The sequence below is a fragment of the Siphateles boraxobius genome, unplaced genomic scaffold, assembly GCF_051911475.1.
Source record: "Siphateles boraxobius isolate OS27281-9 unplaced genomic scaffold, OSU_SipBor_1 22, whole genome shotgun sequence".
In the NCBI taxonomy this organism is placed as follows: Eukaryota; Metazoa; Chordata; class Actinopteri; order Cypriniformes; family Leuciscidae; genus Siphateles; species Siphateles boraxobius.
This window is the reverse complement of record NW_027508833.1, coordinates 15943579-15968597: the sequence shown is the minus strand read 5'-3', so window position 1 is coordinate 15968597 and position 25019 is coordinate 15943579. Positions and strand designations below refer to the sequence as shown.

General features: G+C 40.7%; 1 protein-coding gene across 1 annotated transcript in view; it reads left to right on the top strand.

Annotated features, from left to right (window-relative positions):
- Nucleotides 1-608: 608 nt before the first annotated feature.
- Nucleotides 609-25019, top strand: part of xkr6a (XK, Kell blood group complex subunit-related family, member 6a) — a 42834-nt gene continuing 18423 nt past the window's right edge. The window contains exon 1 of the mRNA XM_077238734.1: nucleotides 609-1203. Within this exon, the coding sequence (XP_077094849.1) occupies nucleotides 623-1203 (581 nt within the window). The 5' untranslated portion in view covers nucleotides 609-622. The remainder of the gene's footprint in view (nucleotides 1204-25019) is intronic.

Below are 25019 nucleotides of genomic sequence, written 5' to 3'. Positions count from 1 at the left end.
CACACACACACACACACACACACACACACACACACACACACACACACACTGTAAAAACTGTATACCATCACAGAAAAAAATCTGCATTTTTACATTTTTCAAAAAAAAAAATACAGTATGATTTAATAAGCTGTTTTCCTTATGGGGACCAACAATGTCCCACCAAGAACAAGGATTTCCGATATTGCCATCTTTGTGGGAAGTCTGGTTTGCTATGTGGGGAGTGAACTCTCCATAGACGTAATGGTATACTGTACATTATATTATCTCCCTTACACTAACCTTAACCATAAACCTACCCATCACAGAAAACTTACTGCATTTGAACATTTTCCAAAAAAAATAAAAAAAACGCATTCTGTATGATTTGTAAGCTTGTTTCCTCATGAGGACCTCAATTTTGGTCCCCACAGTGACCCCAGTCCCCATGAGTCAGTGTGCATCCAAGTTGATTTCCCAAAGGGATAGGAAAACAAACAAAAACACACACACACACACACACACACACACACACACACACACACACACACACACACACACACAGGTATCACGGAAGTGGCGTCACGGAGCACGGAAAGACTAAGGAGGAGGGGGTTTGGGATGAAGCGTTTCAGAGAGCAAGATGGCAGCAAAATCCGATGGCGTGGGGGTCGTTACCGGTTTCGCGCAGCTGCATAACCTGGACGAGGCGCTCGGCGACGACGATGGGCTGGACAGCTCGGCCATACACATCTGCCACTGCTGCAACACCTCGTCGTGTTACTGGGGCTGCAGGAGCGCGTGTCTCCAGACGCTTCTGGGCGAACGCGACGCTGGAGAGCGCGGGCGGCCGACGCATCAGCAACCGCCGGAGGAGCGCCTGTGGCTGGACTGCCTCTGGATCATCCTGGCGCTGCTCGTCTTCTTCTGGGACGTCGGGACGGACTTGTGGCTGGCTATGGACTATTACTCCAAACGGGACTATCTGTGGTTCGGGCTCACCCTGTTCTTCGTGCTGGTGCCGTCGGTGCTGGTCCAGATTCTGAGCTTCAGGTGGTTCGTCCAGGACTGCACGGGCGGTGGGCTCGGGGCCGCGGAGGGGCTCAGCAGAAAAGCCACGGCCGATCTCAGCTCGCGCATCTACGGCAGGGACAGGTGCTGTGTGATCTCCATTTGGATATGGCATGCCTGTGTGCACATCCTTCAGATGGGACAAGTGTGGAGGTAAGACGCTGACGTGATGATGAAAGTCCATTGAAATGCTTTTAGGATGATGCACACTACACACCCAGAAGAATGATATGATTTATACAGGGGATAACCTGCTTATTTTGATCAGAAGAACAGGATGGTTTATGGTTGTTTTGACTGGTGCATGACTTCACATCACTGTGCACACACTCCAGAGGAGATGATGCACTTTGGACACACATCAACAGAGCTATTGCATGTAGATGCATCAGATGATGCCTTTTAGCATCATCTCAGAGGCAGTGCTCAGTTGAAACACTAATGTTTTTCTTTCTCTTGCTTTATGGCTCGTTCTGTGTCCTCTAACCATCTGTGTAACGATGGCAAACAGTTCATTTCAGCAGAATGACGGGCTCACTTCGGGCTTGAGAGTGTGGAATCGATAGAGCTTGTAATTAATTTACTTGAATGACCTCGGCTCTCTGCTAGAGGAAAACAAACCTCGGTCTGGTTGGGTTGTTTTTGCTGCATCCCGTTTGGGCTTGATCATGTAGGATGTTGCTTGTACATTCTGTCTTGTATAGCAGGCTTGTCTTCAGGATGTTGTTAATATTTTAGGTTCCAAGGTCACATTTTATGCTGATTGAGAAGCGTGTGTGTTCTGGTGAGGGGTTTGCATTAGTCTGATGTGGGGACACTGCATGTGTCTCATCCCTGAGAGGCTGTTCTTTCACTCTCGAGTTTATGAGAAGCATGAAACAAGGCTGGGCGTCACTAAGATTTGCATTCAGATGCATTCAGAATAATGTCATCAAGACAGCATGCGGACGGGAGGATATTGGTTATTTGTTATTCTCTTAAAACAACTGTATTCTTATTTTCTAAGTAAAATTAGAAAATATGATTTTGTATAAAGATAAACTTATTTTAGTTTTGCAGTGTGATATTTTGATGAGAAATGATCACAATTTACTCGAACATTGTCATCACTTATTCTCAGTGCTTCTCTTCAAATTTTTCGGTAAAACTTTACAATATGGTTTCATTTACATAAGTTAACTACTTTAGTTATCATGAAATAAGAATGAACAATACTTCTACAGCATTTATTAATATTACTTAATGTTAATTTCAACATTTACTAGTACATTATAAAAAATAGAAATTTGTATTTGTTAACGCACTGTGAACTAACATGAACAAACAATGAACAGCTGTATTTTTTATTAACTAACATTAACAAAGATGAATAAATACATTAACAATATATTTCTCATTGTTAGTTTGTTTGTTAATATATTAACTCATTTTGACAAATTAAACCTTAAGGCAGTGTTACCGATATTTGTATTAATAGTTTCAGTTTTAAGGTAGGTAATGGATCAGACAAAGACTGATTTTCCAGACAATCCAATTGTCAGATTACAGCATTTCCAAATAATTCATGCTGTATTAATGCCTGTGATTAGTTCCATACAGCGCTGTATCCAGTGGTAAGAGATTGTTGTTGATGCTTTGCTTCTTCAGCAGGGCGACAGAAATGCAGTCAGTATCTCCAGGCCTGAAGAAGACAATTAGTTGACTGTCACGCCGGTTAAGATCATCTGTCGAGCTCAGGGGTGACCAGAAGCTGGCAAGCACAGGCAGAAAATGTGTTCCCCGTCGGCAGTGCCCGCTCACACTCTCTGGATGCACATATGCTTTCCCTGGCAGAGATCTAACACTGATGAGGGCTGATTGCAGTGTTAAGAGTAAGACCCCAGCTTGACTCAGAGTTCTCACAGCATGGAAAACCTTTCAGCCCTTCCTTGCTTTTAGTTTACAAATGCAGATCATGTCCAGTGGTTATTCTGTGACATTTGGGCTTGTAGGATCAAGCAAATTACCAAGAGGTTTTTTGGACCCCATTGAAAACATAAGAATTTATTAAAATAAAATTTATATAAATAATTTTGGATGTTTTCATAGAGGAGTTGTTGATAAATGTGTGAGGGAAAAGTATACTGTCATAGTAATGAATCTCGTATCACCCGGAAGAGGACTGCTTGTGATTAATTAGGACTTTTTCCTAATATATTTAGGTGTTTTCATAGAGAATTTAATTGGTGCTATTTTGTAAGGCATGAATATGGAAGTTTGTTTCCGCCACAGAATAAAAAATAAAAAAGGTATTGCGAGTTATGAAGTCAGAATTGTGAGATTTAAACTTCAGATTGTGAGAAATAAACTCGCAATTCTGACTTTTTTTTTCTCAGAATTGCATGTTTATATCTCGCAATTCTGACAACATGCAATTGGGAGATATAAAATCAGAATTGCATGATATAAAGTTACAATTGCATGTTATAAAGTCAGAATTGTGAGATATAAACTCGCAATCCTGAGGAAAATTATTTGACTTCATAACTCGCAAGTGTGAGTTTATGTCACAATTCTGTCAGAATTGCGGGAAAAAAGTCACATTTGTATGTTTATTTCTCGCAATTCTGACTTTATAACACTCAATTACGAGTTTATATTTCCCAATTCTGACTTTGTATCTTGCAATTCTGAGAAATGAAGTCAGAATTGCGCAATATATACTCGCAATTGTGATATTAAAAGTCACAATTATTTTTTAAAATGTTTTATTCTTTGGAAACAAGCTTCCATACATGATAGATATTGCTTATACAATGAAAAAAAATGGTGTAGGATCTACAGTACATTTTATTTTATTTGATCTGACCCCATTAGCAGATATTTTTTCTTGGTACATAGATAAAAAAAATTCTTTCAGAAAACAAGACTTTTATGCTTATTAAGTTAATGTATCTTAATTTAAGAGTGTTTACATATTTATACTAAAAAAACAAGACTTATGCAGTGAGATCCAGGCAGACAAGCAATGATTATGTTTCAATGTATGTAATGATTATGAGATCAAATTTGAATAAGGAATAACAAATGTATTAAAGGTGCCTTGTGTCATGTCCGCCAAAAAATCTATTCATACTCCACATTCCATACCAGATGGGGGCAGTATACCTCAAGAAAGTGAGTTGGTCTACTCTAGAGTAACAAACGAGAAACGGCATAGTCTCTATGCTCCGCCCCTACCTTCACAAAGACCCTAGAGCCATAGCCGAAGCCGAACTCCTAATAGAGGACGTTTTGACTCCAGAGGAACGTTGGTTGATGTCAAGTGATTTTTAAATATGACATCTTCAAGCTACTCCCCTTCACCTTTACCAGTGAATATGTTCATATTCGTTTTGTTCATATTACATTTTTATTGTTAGTTTGAATTACATTCATTTGACAGACAGCATTCGCTGATGTTGACCAAGCTAGCGCCATTCAGAGCAGCCAACTCTCACGAATTCACCGTGAGACATGCCACACATAAATTTTGTCACGCACAGAAAAATCGCAAAGCAAAGAGGACACGGAGACCGACAGACTAGAAAGAGCAGGTTAGTTATGATATAAAAAAATCTCAGTTCTCAGATTCTGTCAATTTTATTACGCAATTCAAACAATAAATACCGTGTTGGCGCTTGTAAATGTTACACGACAGATCCCTAGCGCACGTGAACCGATCATCTCTACTAGCTAATAGTAAAAAAACACGAACACTGTTGAAAGATACAGTAGGCTACAACTTACCAAAATGTATTCCTCGTACATAATATCGACCAATCATTTTTTTTAATCAGCGTGCAGAGGTCAATAACATAGCTCGAGAACAAATATGTCAGATTTACCTCAGGAAAGCAATTTAATAAAAATAATATAATTAGCTAATGTTACATTTTATCATCAGCTTGGTAGAGACGGGCTCTGGTAGATAACAGGTGAAAACCGTAATGGATCTGTGGGTAGAGCTAACTATCAAACACATCAGGTTCAAGTACGCCCACAAGCCGTGCAAGTTATTCGTGTATTGCAGTTTGGCTGGTGGTTATTTTGCCCGCAAACCGCCTCCCATGGCCGAAACTGGTATTATGACACCTGTCGGGCCGTGGCTAGTAATTTAGCATGCTAATTCAGGTTGATATCTCTGCAGCACTATAACTTGTCATTTTTTTAATGACATCATCGCCCTTATTTCTTCTCATTCTTTTGATGCGTGTAGCTCTTTTTTTGGATATTTTTACCTCAATTCTTACACATGGCACCTTTAAGTAAAAAGTCAAATTATAAAGACAACAAATTAAGTAAATCTGAAGTAAGGCATTGGCAGAATAAAAGGAGAGGTAGAAGAGAAGAAGCAGAAGAAAAATAAGAGCAATGAATATATATGCAGGAAACTTACATCCTCCTAAACTTGGTCTGATAGGAAAAGGTCAAACAGACTTAGCCTATCTATTATGTCATAGTTGGTGTAATCGGTTGGAGTGACCGGTCAAATTGCAAAGATAGACGAAATAGATAGATGAGAGAATATCGCAGATCTTGCATTATCTCATGTCTGCAGAGATGGAAACAGACATATTTTAATACAAGGTACATCATGTTATCAATTCTGATGGAAAATACACCCACTCGATCTTACAGCACAGAAGAAACACTAAAGATCTCACATTTGGAAATAGTAAAACCTATCAAAGCATGTTGTAGAAAATAAATAGAAAATAAATAAATGATTATAAATGATTATAATGAAATCAAGAACATGTAAAAGAATAATAACGCAACATAAAGAATGTAACGATTTATTAATGATGATTAAATGAATACATAGCTATCAATGACTAGAATGCATGAGGAAGAGATTAATAAGATTTGTAAAAAGGAAAAATTAATTAAAGAAAGAAATAAAAGACAATAATCAAAAGAATAAATTTGAACACGGATAATTTCGTATACACAAAGACAAAAATTCTGAGTATAAAAATATATTTTTTTTTGCAGTGTGCAATTTTGTTGAATGTGAATGTTTCCTCAAATGTTTCCTGGCTTGTTATTGAGTGTTAACGCTTCTCACTTACTTTGAATTGTGACGTTATGCTTTGCCGTACTGAATTATGGGTTCCGTTGCGTCACTGGCACTGCTTGTGGCAGAAGTTTTTCAACTTTCAAATTTTTAACTTTTCAAGCACCAACGCAGCCAATCAGGGGTGCGTCTCCCGTACAACTACGTAACTCGCTGCTTAACTACAATAGTATGATGCATCGATGAAGAAATCACCTAGCTAGTCACGATTGTTTCCCGAAACCATAGTTGCAAATTTGTTGTTCAACCACGTTGGTTAATGATGTCATGCACAGGGTGGAGTAATAACCTCTTTTAATTAATCTGTTTGAGATCAAATTAATGTAAAATGTTTTACTATAAATTACGGACATGGCATCTGTGGACAAATTTTCATTTTTCTCAGTTATATTGCTTCATTTCCAGATTCAATCATAGGCTCGTTCTTCCGTACTAGCATGTTCGCACATGTGCAATCTTCAAACAAACTAAAACTAAACAACATAAATTATATTTGTATGTATTCCAAATATAAGATACAGATTCTACTGAATGTCAGCTTGCTTATTTAGCTTAAGATAAGGATTTATTGAGTCCACATGTTATGCAAACAGGTTCAGAGCTGTCATTCCAAACACACAACTTCTTGTTGAAGTATGCTGATAACGACAGAACTTGCGAGCATAGTTGGCTAGCAATGCTTTTGGAAAACGCACACCTGATCGCCTTATGCAAATAACTTAGCGCAGACGCTAGCCAAGTGTGTTCATGCAACATCGGAAAGTAATGTGATTGGATGTTCTCACTATGATGGTCACGTCAGCAGACTCAGCACCACGTCGACACCCCGTGTGAATGCAGCGCAAGAAACCACGTAGCAACCTGAAATTGACCTATTAAGAAAATGCAAAAATCTAATTAGCATTCAAGCATCTGTTATTAAAGCCTCTGGGCAACATCCTTATGAAAACAGTGAGCCCTGGGTTCATGCGAGACTGTTATGCAAGCATGATCTCTAAAGCGCAGCACAGACCAGACCAGCAGTTGGTGTGGCTGTAGATGTTGGCAATGACACACTGACCTGACTTCTCCTCTATCTGTTCAGTGCACTTTCGGTGAACCCGAGCCCCAGAGCTCACACCTTTCATCTGCCTGTTACAGGGCTTTTACTGCCTCCACTTAACCGCAGCACGAGCAGCTCCTGGGGTGAGAATTTTTCTCTCAAGCCTCCACCCACTCATGCAAACTTAACCTTGTTTATTGCATTTATGCAGTTGATTTATTTGGCTTGAGCTCTTTCTGTGGAATGACTTGAGAAATACAACTGTCCAATATCAGTCCCTCCCTATATGGAAAATTGCATGCTCATAGTGTATGTCCAAAAATGTAAGCACGGTATTTTTAAAAATTATACCGGTTTTACGGTATATGACGGTATTTTTTCCCCAAGCATGTCTGGGTGTTAACCACAATTTTTACTGATTGAGAGAGAAAATATTGCAGTAGATTGACTTAAAATGCCCTATTTTACTGTAATGAGTGAATATTGTAAAAAAAAATCCACACTAGTATTAATAGCCTACAGGTTTGCAAGGCCCCACCAAATTATGCGGGTAACTAAGAGGTTATAGTGTATGTCCAAAAATTTAAGCACGGTATTTTTAAAAATTATACCGGTTTTACGGTATATGACGGTATTTTTTCCCCAAGCATGTCTGGGTGTTAACCACAATTTTTACTGATTGAGAGAGAAAATATTGCAGTAGATTGACTTAAAATGCCCTATTTTACTGTAATGAGTGAATATTGTAAAAAAAAATCCACATTAGTATTAATAGCCTACAGGTTTGCAAGGCCCCACCAAATTATGCGGGTAACTAAGAGGTTACAAACAGTGTCGCACAGCAGCAAACTGGCAACCTGTGTGAGCGCCGTTCAGTCTAAAGGGGGTTGCACACCGGACGAGAAGCGCAGCGCCGTGTCGCGCAGCGCCATGTCTTTAAAATTCGAACACATTATTCTCTATGAGTGTACACACACCGGCGGCGCCATTCGGCGTCTGTCCGCCTCGCCCAGCTACGGCTCAGGACCTTGTTCAAAACCCTGCCGCGCCACTTACATAGTTTTTTATTAAATGTACATTTATTTGTCTCAAATTGTCATTAATGTATATACTGACTTCACCCTGTGCTGCAATATACATTTAGTTTTACATTCCGCGGCGCTGCGCTTCTCGTCCGGTGTGTGACCCCCTTTAGGAGCAGGTCGAGGGAGAAACGACAATCTCTGATTTTGAATTGGACTGCAGTACCTATTGAGACCACTAGTTATCATTCTTACAGACTGCACCTTTAAGTAACATACTTATAATATACTAAAATATGTATTGCGGTATATTAAAAATTCATATCATAACAAAAATAAACACCGCCCAGCACTAATCGCTCGTCGCATAAGACTTTTAGTTCATGTGTGTAATGTTTTCCTTGCCCTATCCCAGATTACATGTACATTCATGCATTTAGCAGACACTTTTATCCAAAGTAACTTACAATAGAGGAACATAAGCAACTCATGACTGATCCAAGCTATATTCAGTTAGTGCACAATGTCAGGTTTATTAGAAAGCTAGAGCGGAGGTGAAATGCAAAGAAGAGGAGGATTTTTAAAAAAAAATATTAAGTAACCATTTGAATTGTATATTATCATTGGTATACTATTGTAGTTTTTTTAAATAGTTTGATTTAGGTGTTATATATATGATTTATTTTTTATTTTTTTATTTTTGTTATATATTTTTTCATTTTGTTAACATTTTTATATATATATTTTTTTTAAATGTCCGCATAGTTTTTGTTCATTTTTATTTCAGTTTTAGTTTTACGGAGACTAAATGAAAATTAGAAATGTTTCCTTGGTAACTAGCTGAAATAAAATACGCTTAAATGGTTAGTTCACCCAAAAAGGAAAATTATGTTATTACTTATTATATACCCCCATGTCATTCCAAACCCGTAAGGCTGTTATTCATCTTCGAAACACAAATGAAGATATTTTTAATCTGAATATATCTGAAATCTGAGAGATCTCTGTCCCTCCATTGACAGCTACACAACTACCACTTTGATTCTTCAAAAAGATCATAAAGAGATCGTAAAACTAATCCATATGTATTGACTGGTTTAGTCCAAATATTCTAAAGAGACCAGATTGTTTTATGTGATGAATTTAATTAAGTCTTTAATTCACATTTAAACATTCATCAACTCACACATCAGTTGTGGTCAACATGTTCGCTTGACATGCGAGAACCAATCAGGATCATTCTGGTGTTACGCAACATGTTTGAGCTTCCGCAAGAACCAATGAGGTTCATTGTCGTGTTACGCAGCACGTTTGAGCTTCCGCAAGAACCAATGAGGTTCATTCTGGTGTTACACCGCACTTTTGAGCTTTAGTAAGAACCAATGAGGTTCATTCTGGTGTTACGCTGCATGTTTGAGCTACTGCAAGAACCAATGAGGTTCATTCTCTTGTCACGCTGCATATTTGAGCTTCCACAAGAATTAATGACGTTCATTCTGGTGTTACACAGCACTTTTGAGCTTTAGTAAGAACCAATGAGGTTCATTCTGGTGTTACGCTGCATGTTTGAGCTACTGCAAGAACCAATGAGGTTCATTCTGGTGTTACGCTGTATGTTTGAGCTTCCGCAGGAACGAATGAGATTAATTCTGGTGTTACGCTTCATGTTTGAGCTTCTGTAAGAACCAATGAGGTTTATTCTCATGTTACGCTGCATATTTGAGCATACGCAAGAACCAATGAGGTTCATTCTGGTGTTACGCTGTATGTTTGAGCTTCCGCAAGAACCAATGAGATTAATTCTGGTATTACGCTTCATGTTTGAGCTTCTGTAAGAACCAGTGAGGTTTATTCTTGTGTTACGCTGCATGTTTGAGCTTCCGCAAGTACCAGTGAGGTTCATTCTTGTGTTACGCTGCATGTTTGAGCTTCTGCTAGAACCAATGAGGTTCATTCTCGTGTTACGCTTCATGTTTGAGCTTCTGTAAGAGCCAATGAGGTTCATTCTTGTGTTACGCTGCATGTTTGAGCTTCTGCTAGAACCAATGAGGTTCATTCTCGTGTTACGCTTCATGTTTGAGCTTCTGTAAGAACCAGTGAGGTTCATTCTTGTATTACACTGTAAGTTTGAGCTTCTGCAAGAACCAATGTGGTTTGTTCTTGCAGGTCAAGCAAGTATTTTGAGCTTCAGTTTATGTTCGCTGATCAATGTTTATATGCATTTTTTTTTACTAAACTGCTCAATTTATATGGATTAGTTTTACTATTTCTTTATGAACATTTTGAAGTCAAAGTGTCAGTTGCACAGCTGTCAATGGAGAGACAGAAATCTCTCCGTTTTCATTAAAATATCTTAATTTTTGAACGGATTTGGAACGGATTGGAACCTTTTAAGTTTTTTTATATATTTTTTTATTACTTATAATGTTTATTTTATTACAAGCAACAAGTCAGGTCAAGTCACCTTTATTTATATAGCGCTTTTACAATACAAATTGTTTCAAAGCAGCTTTACAGAGATAACAGGAAAGTAAAGTTGTAATAATATTGTTAAATTCAAAATTAAATGTTAAATGTCCCCAACTAAGCAAGCCAATGGCGAATGAAGGCGAAAAAAAAGGCGACAGTGGCAAGGAACCAAAACTCCATCAGGTGACAGAATGGAGAAAAAAACCTTGGGAGAACCCAGGCTCAGTCGGGGGGCCAGTCCTCCTTTGGCCAACAAACGAACAGTGTATGATTATGATTTAGGCGGCATAATAGGTCAGAAGTCACATTGGATCAGAACTTTCACAATATTTATCCAGTTCATCTGGTTAGGGGTCGGAGTCATCACGCCGGTATGGAGATGAGTTTGTTGAGGTGTCCATGAGGCCTTCACAGTGTTGATGAGGCTGGCACTTCAGGGATGCGTTGTCGTCGTGTCCATGTGATGGTCCTTCCTCAGATCTAGATATGGCCTGGATCCGGCGGTTTGCGGTAAACCTCGGGATAAACAGAGAGACTAATATTAGCGTAGACGCCATCCTTCTTATGATGTACAAAGTACATCAGGATTTATGGGAAGTGTTCCCGGTTCCGGCTGATCTAAACTATGCAGCCTAACATTGAATTATAGCAATCTATAATGTGTTATGTGTATGCTAAGCCAAAGAGATGTGTTTTTAGTCTAGATTTGAACTGACAGACTGTGTCTGCTTCCCGGACAATGTTAGGAAGATTGTTCCAAAGTTTTGGTGCCAAGTAGGAAAAGGATCTACCGCCAGCAGTTGATTTTGATATTCTAGGTATTATCAACTGGCCAAAATTTTAAGATCGCAATAGACGTGAAGGACTATAATGGGTTAAGAGCTTGCTCAAGTACTGCGGAGCTAAACCATTTAGTGCTTTGTAAGTAATCAGCAATATTTTAAAATGTATACGATGTTTAATAGGGAGCCAATGCAGTGTTGACAGAACCGGGCTAATATGGTCATAATTCCTGGTTCTGGTAAGAACTCTAGCGGCTGCGTTTTGGACCAGCTGTAGTTTGTTTATTAAGCGTACAGGGCAACCACCCAGTAGAGCATTACAATAATCTAGCCTTGAGGTCATGAACGCATGAACTAATTGTTCCGCATTTGTCAATGAGAGCATATGACGTAATTTAGATATACGGAAATGTTGTTCTGATATACAACAGAAATGTTTCTTTTATGATTTGATATTTAGTTTTAGGTAACAATAATAACCCTGGCAGTAACTACAAGTAAACCGTATTTCCCTAATTAAGCTGTTAAAATCTTGATCTGTTTATTTGAATCTATTATCTGATTATGTTCTTATTCAGCAGACAGTTGTATCATGCAGCAGGAATTAATTCAATGTGAACCGGTCAATATGCACTGGGATATTTCTTATTTAATAATGTATTTAGCTTCTAAACCTGAGTAGCTCTTACCTTTACTTAGCCATATAATCCTCCAGGATCCGTTTAACCTTTCAGGTAACTGGCTACTGAATTAGCCTCAATTGTTGTTTCTTGTATTTGGGGAATTAGATTTATTTGACTTGCAGTGAAGATCCACCGCTTTAGTTTTCAGCCTTTGCATTTATCACAGTTGATAAGGATTATGATTTTTGAATTCATTCTGCAGCTGAGACTAAAATTTAAAATGGGATTTGCTGGATAGTGAATAACTTTCAGGGATTGACATTAGCTAGACAGAAAGTACTTTACATCCAGAATGATATAGTGAGGCTGTTTGCCCTTTTTAAAGCAGTCATATTATGCATTTTTTTAAAATTATAATTAGAAGTTTTTGTGTGTAAACTGTTAATTAAACAGGCTGTTTGTTATGCTGAAATGTACTGTCTGTTTTCATAAGACATCAAACTGCTTACCTAATCTTTTGATGTATTTATGATTGTGGCCCTTTAATAGATGTTTAGAGACACGTCTCAATTGCAAAAAAAAGCAGTCTAAAAGTCTGTTTTCACAGATTGTAGTGCTAAGTACTCAATATCTGTTCAGTTGTTAAAGCTTTTATGGAGTAAACCCCGACTATTTCCTTATAAAAGATTCTGCTGTGAAAACCTGAGGTGCGCACAAGCCTCAGTGTTAAAGTTGTGTTCAATTATTGATTGCAGGCACAATCTGTGAAAGTTTCAGGGTAAAAGCATAAAGGCTGTGAACTGAATCTATCCTCCCTGCGGGAGTTTCAGTAACGGCTGAGAGAGAGAGTTTACAGTGTCTCAGCAGGATCTTTCTCTTAGTCATGATGTACTTGCTAGAAATAGCACCTGAAATCTTCATCTAAGGGTCAAATGGAGGAGCAACCGTGAAAATGTTCTTCTTTCAAAAATTTCCAGACAGTTTATAGCATAAACCTGACATTAATATCTTAAATTCGTCATGAAACGGAAGTTGCGATAGTCTTTTCTTCCATATTGTGACGTATACCCGTGAAATAGCTTCTTGAACAAGAAAAAAATGTAGGGCAGGACATGATTTTTTTCATTGAGTATTGATTGGATGGTTGTGGTTTGCTATTGGTGGATCTCATGTGAGTGACAGGTTGCCCCGCCCTCAGGTTGCCCCGTCAGTCATCAGAGAAGAGAAGAGATGTTGCTGCAAGAGGGAGGGGAAGTTATTTTGATTAAAGATTGATGGCACATGAATAAAAAAAGTGTAAGGATAAATCATGTATAATAAATGTGCCAATATTCCATTAAAATGTCAATATTATGTCAATAATAGGGGTGTAACAATATATTGTGTCACAATATATCACAATAGAAAAATGCATCAATATTATGGTGCGTTCACACCGGACGCGAATAGCGCGTCAGGCGCGAGTGATTTCAATGTTAACGGTACTGATCCACTTGTCCGTGCGACACTTCAGTCGCGCCGCACTCCGCTTTATTCCTATGGGTGACGTCACGCGACTTTAACGCGCCCGCAAAGCATCCCGGGAAGGCGGCGCTTCATTTGGAAAAATGCTGCGCGTCAAAAAGCTGGCCGATGCCCATCTTTATGCAAATGAATCCGTCAAACGCGACTTGTCTATCCAATAGAAGTAGTCTCTCGAGAGGCCTTTGTTCTAGACTGGCCGCTGGGTCAAAACCACGCCCATAGCGGTAAACTTGAGGATCAACTTACAAATGTGGAGAGGCGTGTGACATCGCGCTTCAGACGTGTCGCAAAAGTGGATTTCTACCGTAAGTCAATGCAAAGACGCGTTACGCGCGTAAAAAATTCCTGCGGCGCGTATGAGGCGTAGAGCGCGGCGCGGTAGACGCGAATTCGCCTCATTCGCGCGTCAAGTTCGAGCGAATGGCGCGAATTAAGCGGCTGGCGCGTTAAGCGCGTTACGCGCGATTGATTTAGTTAGTGCTATTTGTGCATTCACGCGTTTGACGCGAATTCGCTTCTGCCGCCCGAGTTGAAAAATCTGAACTTCTGCGTCAATTCGCGCCGCGTTAACCAATCCGGAGCCTAGCTGCATGCTGCTGTCATGTGGTGAAGTATCTGGAGGCTTCAATAAATTATTTTGTAATATGACTGGTTCTAATGCACAACAAAGCAAATATTTTTTCACATAAAACTTGATTTCAATATATGAGACATATTCATTTTGTATTGAATGCTATTTATTCCATATCTAGATATATGAAATATTATTAATGTAAAGACAACCAACATACTGCATAAGTTCGTGTCTGGACAGTGTTGTTCGAGAGAGAGAGAAAAATCACAGGACAGATTAATCACTTTTGGAGGCTGGCTCCATTTATCATCAAAACAAAAATAAATGACAGATTAGGTGGATGAGGGCGAGGGTGCTCCTCGCTCCGATGCGGGACAACAGGTCATCAAGCTGGGCGCGGGACAGGCGGAAGTACCGCTGAAAGCCGCCGTCATCCAGGCGCAGCTCCTGGAGCGAGCCAATGGTGAAACTCGCCACACTGGGTTCGCCTTCGAAGGGTCTGATGGACACAAATACGGCGACGATTACCCCTACGCCGCCGTTCTGCTCTCCAGAGCAAATACAGAGGGGTGACCGATGAATGCTCGATCAACATAAAAAAGATGGCCGCCAACGGGTTTCGATTCTGACGCACGTGACGCGCGTAAATTTCGCTTCAAACTTTTGTTTTTACGCGCGTCAGTTTCTCTCTTGACACGCGAATTAACACAAAGTGGTCAAGCGTCAAACTAGACGTGAATTTGACGCGCTATTCGCGTCCGGTGTGAACGCACAGTTAGGGGTGTTGAAATTAATCGTTTCTACGGTGCATCGCGATGCAGACAAGGACGATTCGGTATCGGTTCAGTAATAGACTGACGCTTTTCTGACGTCATTTATCGCGTATGTGCTTTTTCGCGGTAGCATACAATGGCAGAGGGAGGCGAGGCGCGAGTGCGAGTAATTTAAAAATGCTCCAACTACTTGGAGCACTACATCTGGGCACATTTTGGCTGTTATGAACAACCTGGTAGCACGACCTGGAGAACACGCGCTGTGCGCGCTCATGTCACGCACAAATAGAATATAATGCAGGAGGTAATACCACTAACTTGATAAACCACGTTAGCCGTTACCACGCCTGGAAGAGTCTGACTGCTGTAGATTCGGCAGATGAGCTCCAACGTCACCCGAATCCACAGCCAAAAATCATGCACCCGCGCCAATAATTTTGTCCGATTTAAAGGTATAGCGGAGGATCTTTCCGAATTTTAGAGAAGACCCGCCCTCTCCAATTTTTAAAAAAATGCACATGCGTAGGGTCCGAAATTCACTTTTTGGGTCACCTGCCACGTGGACTGGTAGATGAAAAAATCCACCAGCCAAGCATATTTTTTACCGGCCAAAATAATAAACAGCCTTTTTGTGTCACATATACAATCCTTTCAGTACATTTAATTGAGATAAGGTATTATGTTGAATGACTAAGAGTACATAGAAGTCAAAACAGAGCAACAAATAGTAAGACATGGAAGACGTGAGCATGAAACTAGTGCTCATAACAGTACATTTGAAGGTTTTGTAAAACTATCAGATACTTTACCGAAAGTAAAAAAAAAAAAAAACGATTAATACTATCAGTTAAACGGTTTAAAAGTATATATATATATACAAATTAAAGGCGCTTTCCGAAGTTGGCCACTCTAGCTAGACGTTATCTCTGTATTCCCGGGACATCTGTGCCATCGGAGACCCAGACTCACCCCACATCATGTAGACATGTTACTTTCTTTAAGTAAAAACTAGACAAGCTGTGGATTGAGGTAGGTCTGCTATTTTTTTTTTGACAAAAAAAAACGTATTCTGATGAAAAAAAATCATTTTTTTCCAAGCTTCAAACTGATTCAGTGTTTTTTGTCATCTTAATTTGTTAATTATTTAAGTTTAAAAAAACATATTTAGTGTAGGTCTATTTTAGGTGTGAAGGTTCACACACGCTTCTTGAGGCACACACGCACGCACACGCAAGGTCTCTCGCTCTTTCTCCCTCTCTCCCGTCCACGCGCTACACGGTTTGGAGCTCAGTATGTGCGCGCTCTTTCTCGCTCGCTCTAGAGTCCGGGAGATTTGAACTAATTTGCGGGCATCAGGGAGCCGCTATTAATATGCGGGAGACTCCCGGAACTTCCGGGAGACTTGGGATGTCTGGAACATTCACCCGCCAGTGTGGCGGATAGCCTTTTGAGATTTACTCGCCAAACGGAAAATCTAACCGCATTTGGCGCTTGGCGGGTGTTAATTTCGGACCCTGCACATGCGTAACACTCTATTTGCTCCCGAGAGGGAACGCCTATTAAACGTGTTGAGTGACCGAGGACTCAAGACATGATATGCAATGGAGAAGTATCTTGTTGCATTTGTGTAATAAATACTATGGTGAACACATTGTAATTATCGAAAATGAACACACAAGGTTTTAGAATATTTCAGCGTGATACCATTTACCATTTGGTCATAAGGCTACTTTAGACAAATTGAGATGTTTACCGTGTCTACGCGGTGCATGACTTGTGCCAAGGGCTAGCATCGCTAATTATAGCTTACATTAACTTTTACTAGCAGTGATTTTAAATGGATTTCTCTAAATAGCATGACAAACTTTACCTGTCTAGTAGAATCTTCGCGACTGCGGCATCAGTGGAAAGCCCAACCTGTGCTTTTAGCGCATGGCAGCGTGTGAAATATTCACCAAAAAATCACTCTGATCTTGTTTCTATATTCTGTGGTGTTTCTCTTCTTATCATATACTTCGTATACTTTTTTTCTCTTTCGACCCTCAGCCATTTTCAAAGGAATGGCTGAAACCGTAACCAATCACACATAATACACCTGAAAGTGTGCATGCGCAGAAAGCGAAAACTACATAGGGACGAGCACGTATGACGGCCTTACGTAAACATATCACCAGAATGATTGACACTTAGGTGGACCAATAGTATAGGCTACCCACCCGGAAAAAGAAAATCCTCCGCTATACCTTTAAGTATCCGTCGTTAAGCGTGATTATAAATGGATGATCGTCACCTTCAACAGCGGACTCTACGACGGACGCTCTCTAGGGTAATATTATACACTGATGGAAAGCATTATACACTGCTTTTAAATGAACATTTCTTTAAAACAAAATTGATTTAACAGAATTTCATTTTCTTAATGGCATAAACAGGCTTTACTCCCTTGAAACTTAAACTGTAATGTCACTGCGACTTCCCGAACAGGCGAACGCGCGCGCGCACGCACACATCACTACTGAAGTAAAATTGAAGATGCAGTGCACCGCGATGCATCGCGATAACGAATTGAACTGAATCGATGACATGATAATCGTAATCGAACCGAACCGTGAGACCAGTGTAGGTTCACACCCCTAATCAATATGTATCGTGGATAGTAACAATATGTATCGTGTATAATTCACTTAAAAAGGAGAAAAAAAATCAAGTTTACAGATTTTAGTGTCAGTACTACATTAAAATACTACCGGTATATGGGTGGTTCTTCAACTACAGGCACTTTTGGCCTTGTAAACTTGAAGGGGTAAAAAGGTGTTCAAATCAAAATTGTCACAGTCTAACAGTTAAATATTAATAGTCTAGTTTAATGATCATAAGAGAACGCAATTACATTATAAGACAAATTGGTGTTTTTTGACATATTTTCCGATCCCCACTCAACAAATGTCATTTCCATCACATGTAAATTTTGATTATTATTTTAAAATATTATGATATAGATCATTTCTTAACAGTGTAAGACCACTTTCACACATAGTATTACCAGTTTATACATATATTGCAATTACCATAGATTTGTGGATTAAGTAAATTAATTGTCATGAGGCCGAAACACAAAGCTTACATCCACCACAACCTGAAATATAATATTGGTGTGATGCAGAGTCAGAGACAGTCGGATCCATTTGCAGTGGTTTATTCAGGATTGTCAAACAGGCAGAAATCAGAAAACAGCATAGACAATGTAGCAGGCAGTCGAAGAGCATAAACAATACCAGGCAGAGATCAGGGCAGGCGGCAATATCCAAAATCCAAACGATAACAGGCAAAGGTCAATGTAGGCAGCAGACAAGGAGACGGGCGTCGATAAACAGTCACAGGTCAATACACGGGGAATCAAAAGACAGTAGATAAACGCTTGGTAATGTTAGCCGGGGCAGAACAAGACTTCGCAAAGTGTGTGAGTCAGAAGGCAGTTTAAATAGAGGAGAGAAGTGGGAACACCTGTGCAGATAATTAGACCTAGGTACGGGGCTTATGGGAAATGCAGTTCAATACTCTGGTGAAGTTGTTCTAGGATGAGTGGAGAGAGCCACAGAGGTGCGATCTATGACAGAGCCCCCCTCCTGCGAGCGGCTCCGGAAGTAAGGACCAGAGCGGCGCAGAGGTCTTCCACGGGGTCTGGGGGCAGGTCTTGTGGGGTGGTTTTGATGAAACTCGGTGGTAAGTGCGGGATCCAGTATATCCTGTGATTTAACACAGGATCTTTCTTCTGGACCATACCCCTCCCAGTCGATCAGGTACTGTAGCTCCCTGCCTCGACGTCTTGAGTCGAAAATCTCCTTTACACGGTAAGCCTCATCGCCCTCGATGATGATAGGAGGGGAGCTTGCCTCCGCAGCCTCGTCCTGGTCCCTCTCTCCACTCGGAACTCCGGCAGGTTTGAGCATTGAAACATGAAAAGTGGGAGATATGCGGTAAGTGGATGGAAATGCTAGACGGTATGAGACTGGTGTAATTTGTCTAAGAATCTTAAATGGACCCACGTACCTAGGACTTAGCTTCTTGCTGGGAAGACGAAGACGGAGGTCCCTGGATGACAGCCATACCCATTGTCCCGGAAGGTAGTTAGGTCCCCCTCTCCGGTGACGATCAGCCTGTTCTCTGACTCTGCGAACTGCTCGTTGAAGGTGTACGTGAGCATTATTCCAGGTCTCCTAACTTCTCTGTAGCCAAGCGTTAATGGCCGGGAGATCCGTGGGTTCCCCAGACCAGGGAAACAGAGGGGGTTGATAACCTAGCACACATTGGAAGGGGGTGAGGCCAGTAGAAGGTTTGTGCAATGAATTCTGGGCGTACTCGGCCCACATGAGAAAACGGCTCCAATCCTGCTGATTTTGATGACAGTATGTACGTAGGAAGCGGGTGAGCTCATGATTTAACCTCTCTACTTGCCCGTTGGACTGTGGGTGATAGCCAGACGTCAAACTGACATTAATGTTCAGCTGACCACATAACGGATGCCAAACCCGAGAGGTGAACTGGGGACCCCTATCTGATACGATATCCTCAGGTAATCCGTATAGTCTGAAAACCTGTTGCACTTAAGCCTCTGCTGTTTGTAAAGCTGTGGGTAGTTTGGCCAATGGAATGAATCTGCAAACCTTCGAGAATCGATCAACCACAGTCAGAATGGTCGTATAATTCTGTGAGGGAGGTAGATCAGTTATAAAGTCAATAGCAATGTGCGACCATGGACGTTGTGGTACAGGGAGTGGTTGAAGTAATCCGGGCCGGTCTCTGATGGGATGATTTGGAAATGTTACAAGTGGTGCACTAATGCACGAAGGTTATCAAGTCGGCCTGAAGCGTCGACCACCAGAAACGATTCATTACAAGATGAGTAGTAGCTGTGATCCCAGGATGTCCTGCTCTGGGAGTATTGTGCACCCATTGTAATACTCGTGTTCGGAGACAGGTAGGCACGTAGGTACGATCTGGAGGGCATTCAGGCGGTGATTGTTCCTCACTCTGTGCGGATGAAATTTCGGTCATTATGTCCCACTGTACCGGAGCAAGAATAAGTGTCGTAGGAAGTATAGGATCAGATGAAAGAGGGCTAGAGGAGCGGTCAAACTGACGAGACAAAGAGTCGGCCTTGCCATTCTTGGAGCCTGGGCGATAGGTTACCTTGAAATCAAATCTGGTGAAGAAGAGGGACCACCTGGCCTGTCTGGGGTTCAGTCTTTTGGCAGCCTTAATGTATTCTAAGTTACGGTGGTCAGTTAGTACCGTGAAGGGCAGATGAACTCCCTCCAACCAATGCCGCCATTCTTCCAGTGCTGCCTTCATTGCCAGAAGTTCCCTGTCACCTACATCATAGTTGTGTTCAGCTGGAGTAAGTTTGCGAGAATAATTGGCACAGGGGAAAAGTTTCGCTGGATTACCATGCCGTTGTGACAATATAGCCCCGATTCCTGTATTGGAAGCGTCTACTTCCACAATAAACTCTCATTCAGGATCTGGGTGGTGCAGAATGGGGACTGTAGTGAATTTCTCCTTGAGCTGTTGAAATGCTGCAATACTCTTGGATGACCACTTAAACCGATGTCCTCCACCTTGAAGTAGGGATGTGAGAGGTGCTGCGGTGATGCTGAAATTTCTAATGAACCGACGATAGAAGTTGGCAAAGCCCAGGAAACGTTGTAATTCTTTCACATTGGTGGGCTGTGGCCAATTTACAACTGCTCCTACCTTGCCGCTGTCCATGGTTACCCCCTCAGCACTGATGATGTAACCCAAGAAGGTAATCTCTGTTTGGTGAAACTCACATTTTTGTAGTTTGGCGTACAGTTGGTTCTCAATGAGGCGTTGCAGCACTGCTCTTACATCTCTCACTTGATGTTCAAAAGTCTCAGAATAGATAAGTATATCATCAATGTAGACGATGAGGTTCTGATTGAGCATGTCTCGGAAGACCTCGTTGACAAAGGACTGGAATACGGAAGGACTGTTGGCCAGCCCGAACAGCATAACATAATATTGATATTCATAGTGCCCAGTAGTGGTTGAAAAAGCTGTTTTCCACTCGTCTCCCTCTCTGATCCGAATGAGATTATAGGCGTTTCGCAAATCCAACTTTGTGAAGTACTCTGCGGTACGTAGCTGTTCGAGGGCAGCTGGAACTAAAGGCGAAGGATAGCGAAACTTAACGGTGATCTCATTGAGGCTGCGGTAATCAATACAAGGATGCAATCCTCCATCTTTCTTTTTCACAAAGAAGAATCCGGCTGAAGCAGGAGAGGTGGATGGTTTTATGAATATTCTGGAAAGCTGTTCCTCTATGTAAATTTTCATGGCTTCGGATTCGGGCTTTGAGAGAGGGAAAATTCTTCCTCGTGTGGGAGTGGCTCCTGGGATGAGATCAATAGCACAATCATGGGATCGATGAGGAGGAAGTTGAGTGGCTCGGCTCTCACTGAAGACTAGAGAAAGATCATGATACTGAACAGGAATCTTCGGCAGATCGGGACTCTCAGAGTGGATGGAATTTGGAGTGATTTTGGTAAGAGAGTGCAGACATTCTTCTTGACAGGCTTTAGACCATTGGGTTATCTGCTTCTCGGTCCATGAAATTACGGGATTGTGCTTCTCCAGCCAGGGTAAACCAAGAATGATGGGGTGTCGTGGGGATTCAATCGTGAATAGTTGAATGAGTTCAGCATGAAGAGTACTGGTGTGTAAGATGACTTGGATCTCTCCTGTTCCCAACGGGCGCCCGTCTAACGCTGTCACAGCCACCCGGGATTTACATGGAAGAAGAGAAAGATGATGAGTTCTCGCGAAAGACATATCAATGAAATTACCTGCAGCTCCAGAGTCTATTAAAGCGGTGGTATTAACCGTCTCATTATCAAAACACATAGTAACATCAAGCTCAAAGGATTTTGAAGAACTGAAATGAGAACTCACCGCAGCAGAATCTCGGGAGATGGGTCGTTTAGGATTGTCCTCATGTGCCCGGATTGTCCACAGTACAAGCATAAGTGATTACGTAATCTTCTCTCTCTCTCTTCGGGCGTTAGGCGAGTGTGGCCGATCTTTATGGGTTCGGTTTCTTGACTAACGGCTGGATATTCAGTGATTCTGTGCATCTGCGGAGCTCGCCGAGCTCGCATCAAATTGTCAAGACGAATGGACAGATCCATGAGCTGATTGAGTGATTTCCCCTCACCCCGACATGCCAATTCCCCCTGTAGATCGACATTGAGACCCTTGCGATAGAGTAATTTCAGCGGACCATCCTCCCAGCTTGTGCGGCTAGTGTGCGGAACGAGAGAGTGTAATCTGCAGCCGTAGATCCGCCCTGATGTAGCGAAAGCAGAAGTTCGCCTGGTTCCTTTCCACCGGCAGGATGTTCAAACACCTCTCTGAACTGTTGAAGGAAGCTGTTATATGATGGAAATGATAGATGACCACCCTCCCAAAGTGCCGTTGCCCATTCCAGAGCTCTTCCGGTCAGCAGTGAGCAAATGAATGATACGCGACTATCGTCAGTGCGGGAAAATTGTGGTTGTTGATTGATAAAGATTGAGCATTGCAACAGAAATCCTTTACATCTGGAGGGACATCCATCATATTTGTCTGGAAGGGAAAGACGAGGATTGTTGGATGGGTTACTCACACTTGGAATGGGTTGATCCGAAGCTGCCGCGGCAGTAGCTGGTGCGGCGGTATGTGCAGTGAGTGTCTGCATGGAACACACAAGCTGTTCGGTAAGCGCAGTCAACTTGACGAGTTGTTGCTGGTGTGAAGCTAGAAAAGACGCTTGAGATGTAACCTCAGTAGTAAGACGATACATAGCTGCTGGATCCTGTGTTGGCGAAGTCTTCTGTGATGCAGAGTCAGAGACAGTCGGATCCATTTGCAGTGGTTTATTCAGGATAGTCAAACAGGCAGAAATCACAAAACAGAATAGACAATGTAGCAGGCAGTCCAAGAGCATAAACGATACCAGGCAGAGATCAGGGCAGGCGGCAATATCCAAAATCCAAACGATAACAGGCAAAGGTCAAGGCATGCAGCAGACAAGGAGACGGGAGTCGATAAACAGTCACAGGTCTATACACGGGGAATCAAAAGACAGTAGATAAACGCTTGGTAATGTTACCCGGGGCAGAACAAGACTTCGCAAAGTGTGTGAGTCAGAAGGCAGTTTATATAGAGGAGAGAAGTGGGAACACCTGTGCAGATAATTAGACCTAGGTACGGGGCTTATGGGAAATGCAGTTCAATACTCTGGTGAAGTTGTTCTAGGATGAGCGGAGAGAGCCACAGAGGAGCGATCTGTGACAATTCTATTGCTTAGATACATTTAAGAAAAATAACTACTTGTGTTATTACATTAAGTGGACCATTATCCCATAAACTATGCAGAAGTTTTTAATGAGTGATAAGAATTCTGTAAATTATGCAAATTATGAGGGGGTGGAAATGACTGGGTGGTGTGGAAATGACAATGAATGGACGTCCATGTAGAAAATCAGAAGACTTTTATTTGAAACTTTCTGAAGCAGACAATTCCATTTAACAAATCATTGATCTCATCAGTCATTATTCTGTTTGGTTCTGTTTTTGTATAGGACTGAGACCTTTCTGCAGTTGACTTCCGTGACATCTTAAAAATAGATGAAAAGGCATTTTAACAAATACATATTTGAATAAATACATAAGCATTGCGCATTTCAATAAATAAAATATACATATATAGCCACACAATCTATGAATTGCACCTTGTAAGCATAAATGTAATTTCCACCACACCGTTGTCATTTCCACTCAAGAAGGTATGTATTGGAAATGATGGTGGTGGAAATGACAATCCTGTAGTATTTTGTAGAAAAATCCAAGCTAGTATTACAGATTAGCTATGAATTGGTAGCTAGCATTGCATGCATGCAAAATACATCTATTTATGTTAAAAAATCTATTTATTTACAAACTCAATTGATGTTATGCCATGTTTGGAAATGACATACAATAAAAATATTTACCTTGAGTTTTCTTCTCCAAGTTGGTGAAGAAATTAAAAATCTCTTCCATGTCAGACATGTGCTTTGATGTCATTGATCATCTCCATAGAAACTACCCAAACAATCTGTTAAAAAAAACTTTTTAAAAGGGACATTACAGCATTGTGGTGGAAATGACATTTACATTTATTCATTTAGCTGACGCTTTTATCCAAAGCGACTCACAATTGCTATGTATGTCAGAGGTCGCACGCCTCTGGAGCAATTAGGGGTTAAGTGTCTTGCTCAGGGACACATTGGTGTCTCACAGTGGATTCGAACCCAGGTCTCTCACACCAAAGGCATGTGTCTTATCCAAGTGTACTTTCACAATAATATGTATGTGTAACAATCACAATAATACTTGTCTGACCTTAAATACCACAATTATGTTTTGATTATTTTACTGATACTGTATATAGTCATATAAAAAAAAAATAGATAAATCATTTTTTTACACTTCTTTTTCACTATTGAAGACCAGAAGTCTGGGTGTGGGACAAGCACAAAACAGCAATATTTGCATCTATAATGATGTTTAAAAAGGTGAAAAAATCATCGTAGACTACCGGTAAAAAGTTTCTAAAGTACTTTCATTGTAAAGTTAACTATGAAAGTGTGAATTTTTCAAAATGTAATGTTTTTTATAAAATATGATCAAAGGACATGAAAGTGCCCATAGTCTAAGAATTGCCAATATATAATGTTGAATATAATGTATAATAATGCAATGGGGGAATATTTGTGGGTCCTGGTAATGACAATTGTCTTATGTTACCAGTAAAAAGTGGCCTAGATTATTTGAAATATATCTAGTCAGTGACAGAATCCAAGCATATTCTTCAAAAATAATTCTGTATTTTCAACTTCATAATCATCAATATTTTTATTCTGGTGTAATCATTGTCTTGCGCATTGGGTTACCAGCATCAAGTCTAAGCCTATTCATTTTAATCCACAGTAAATTTTTTGTTAACCTTTTACAATATGT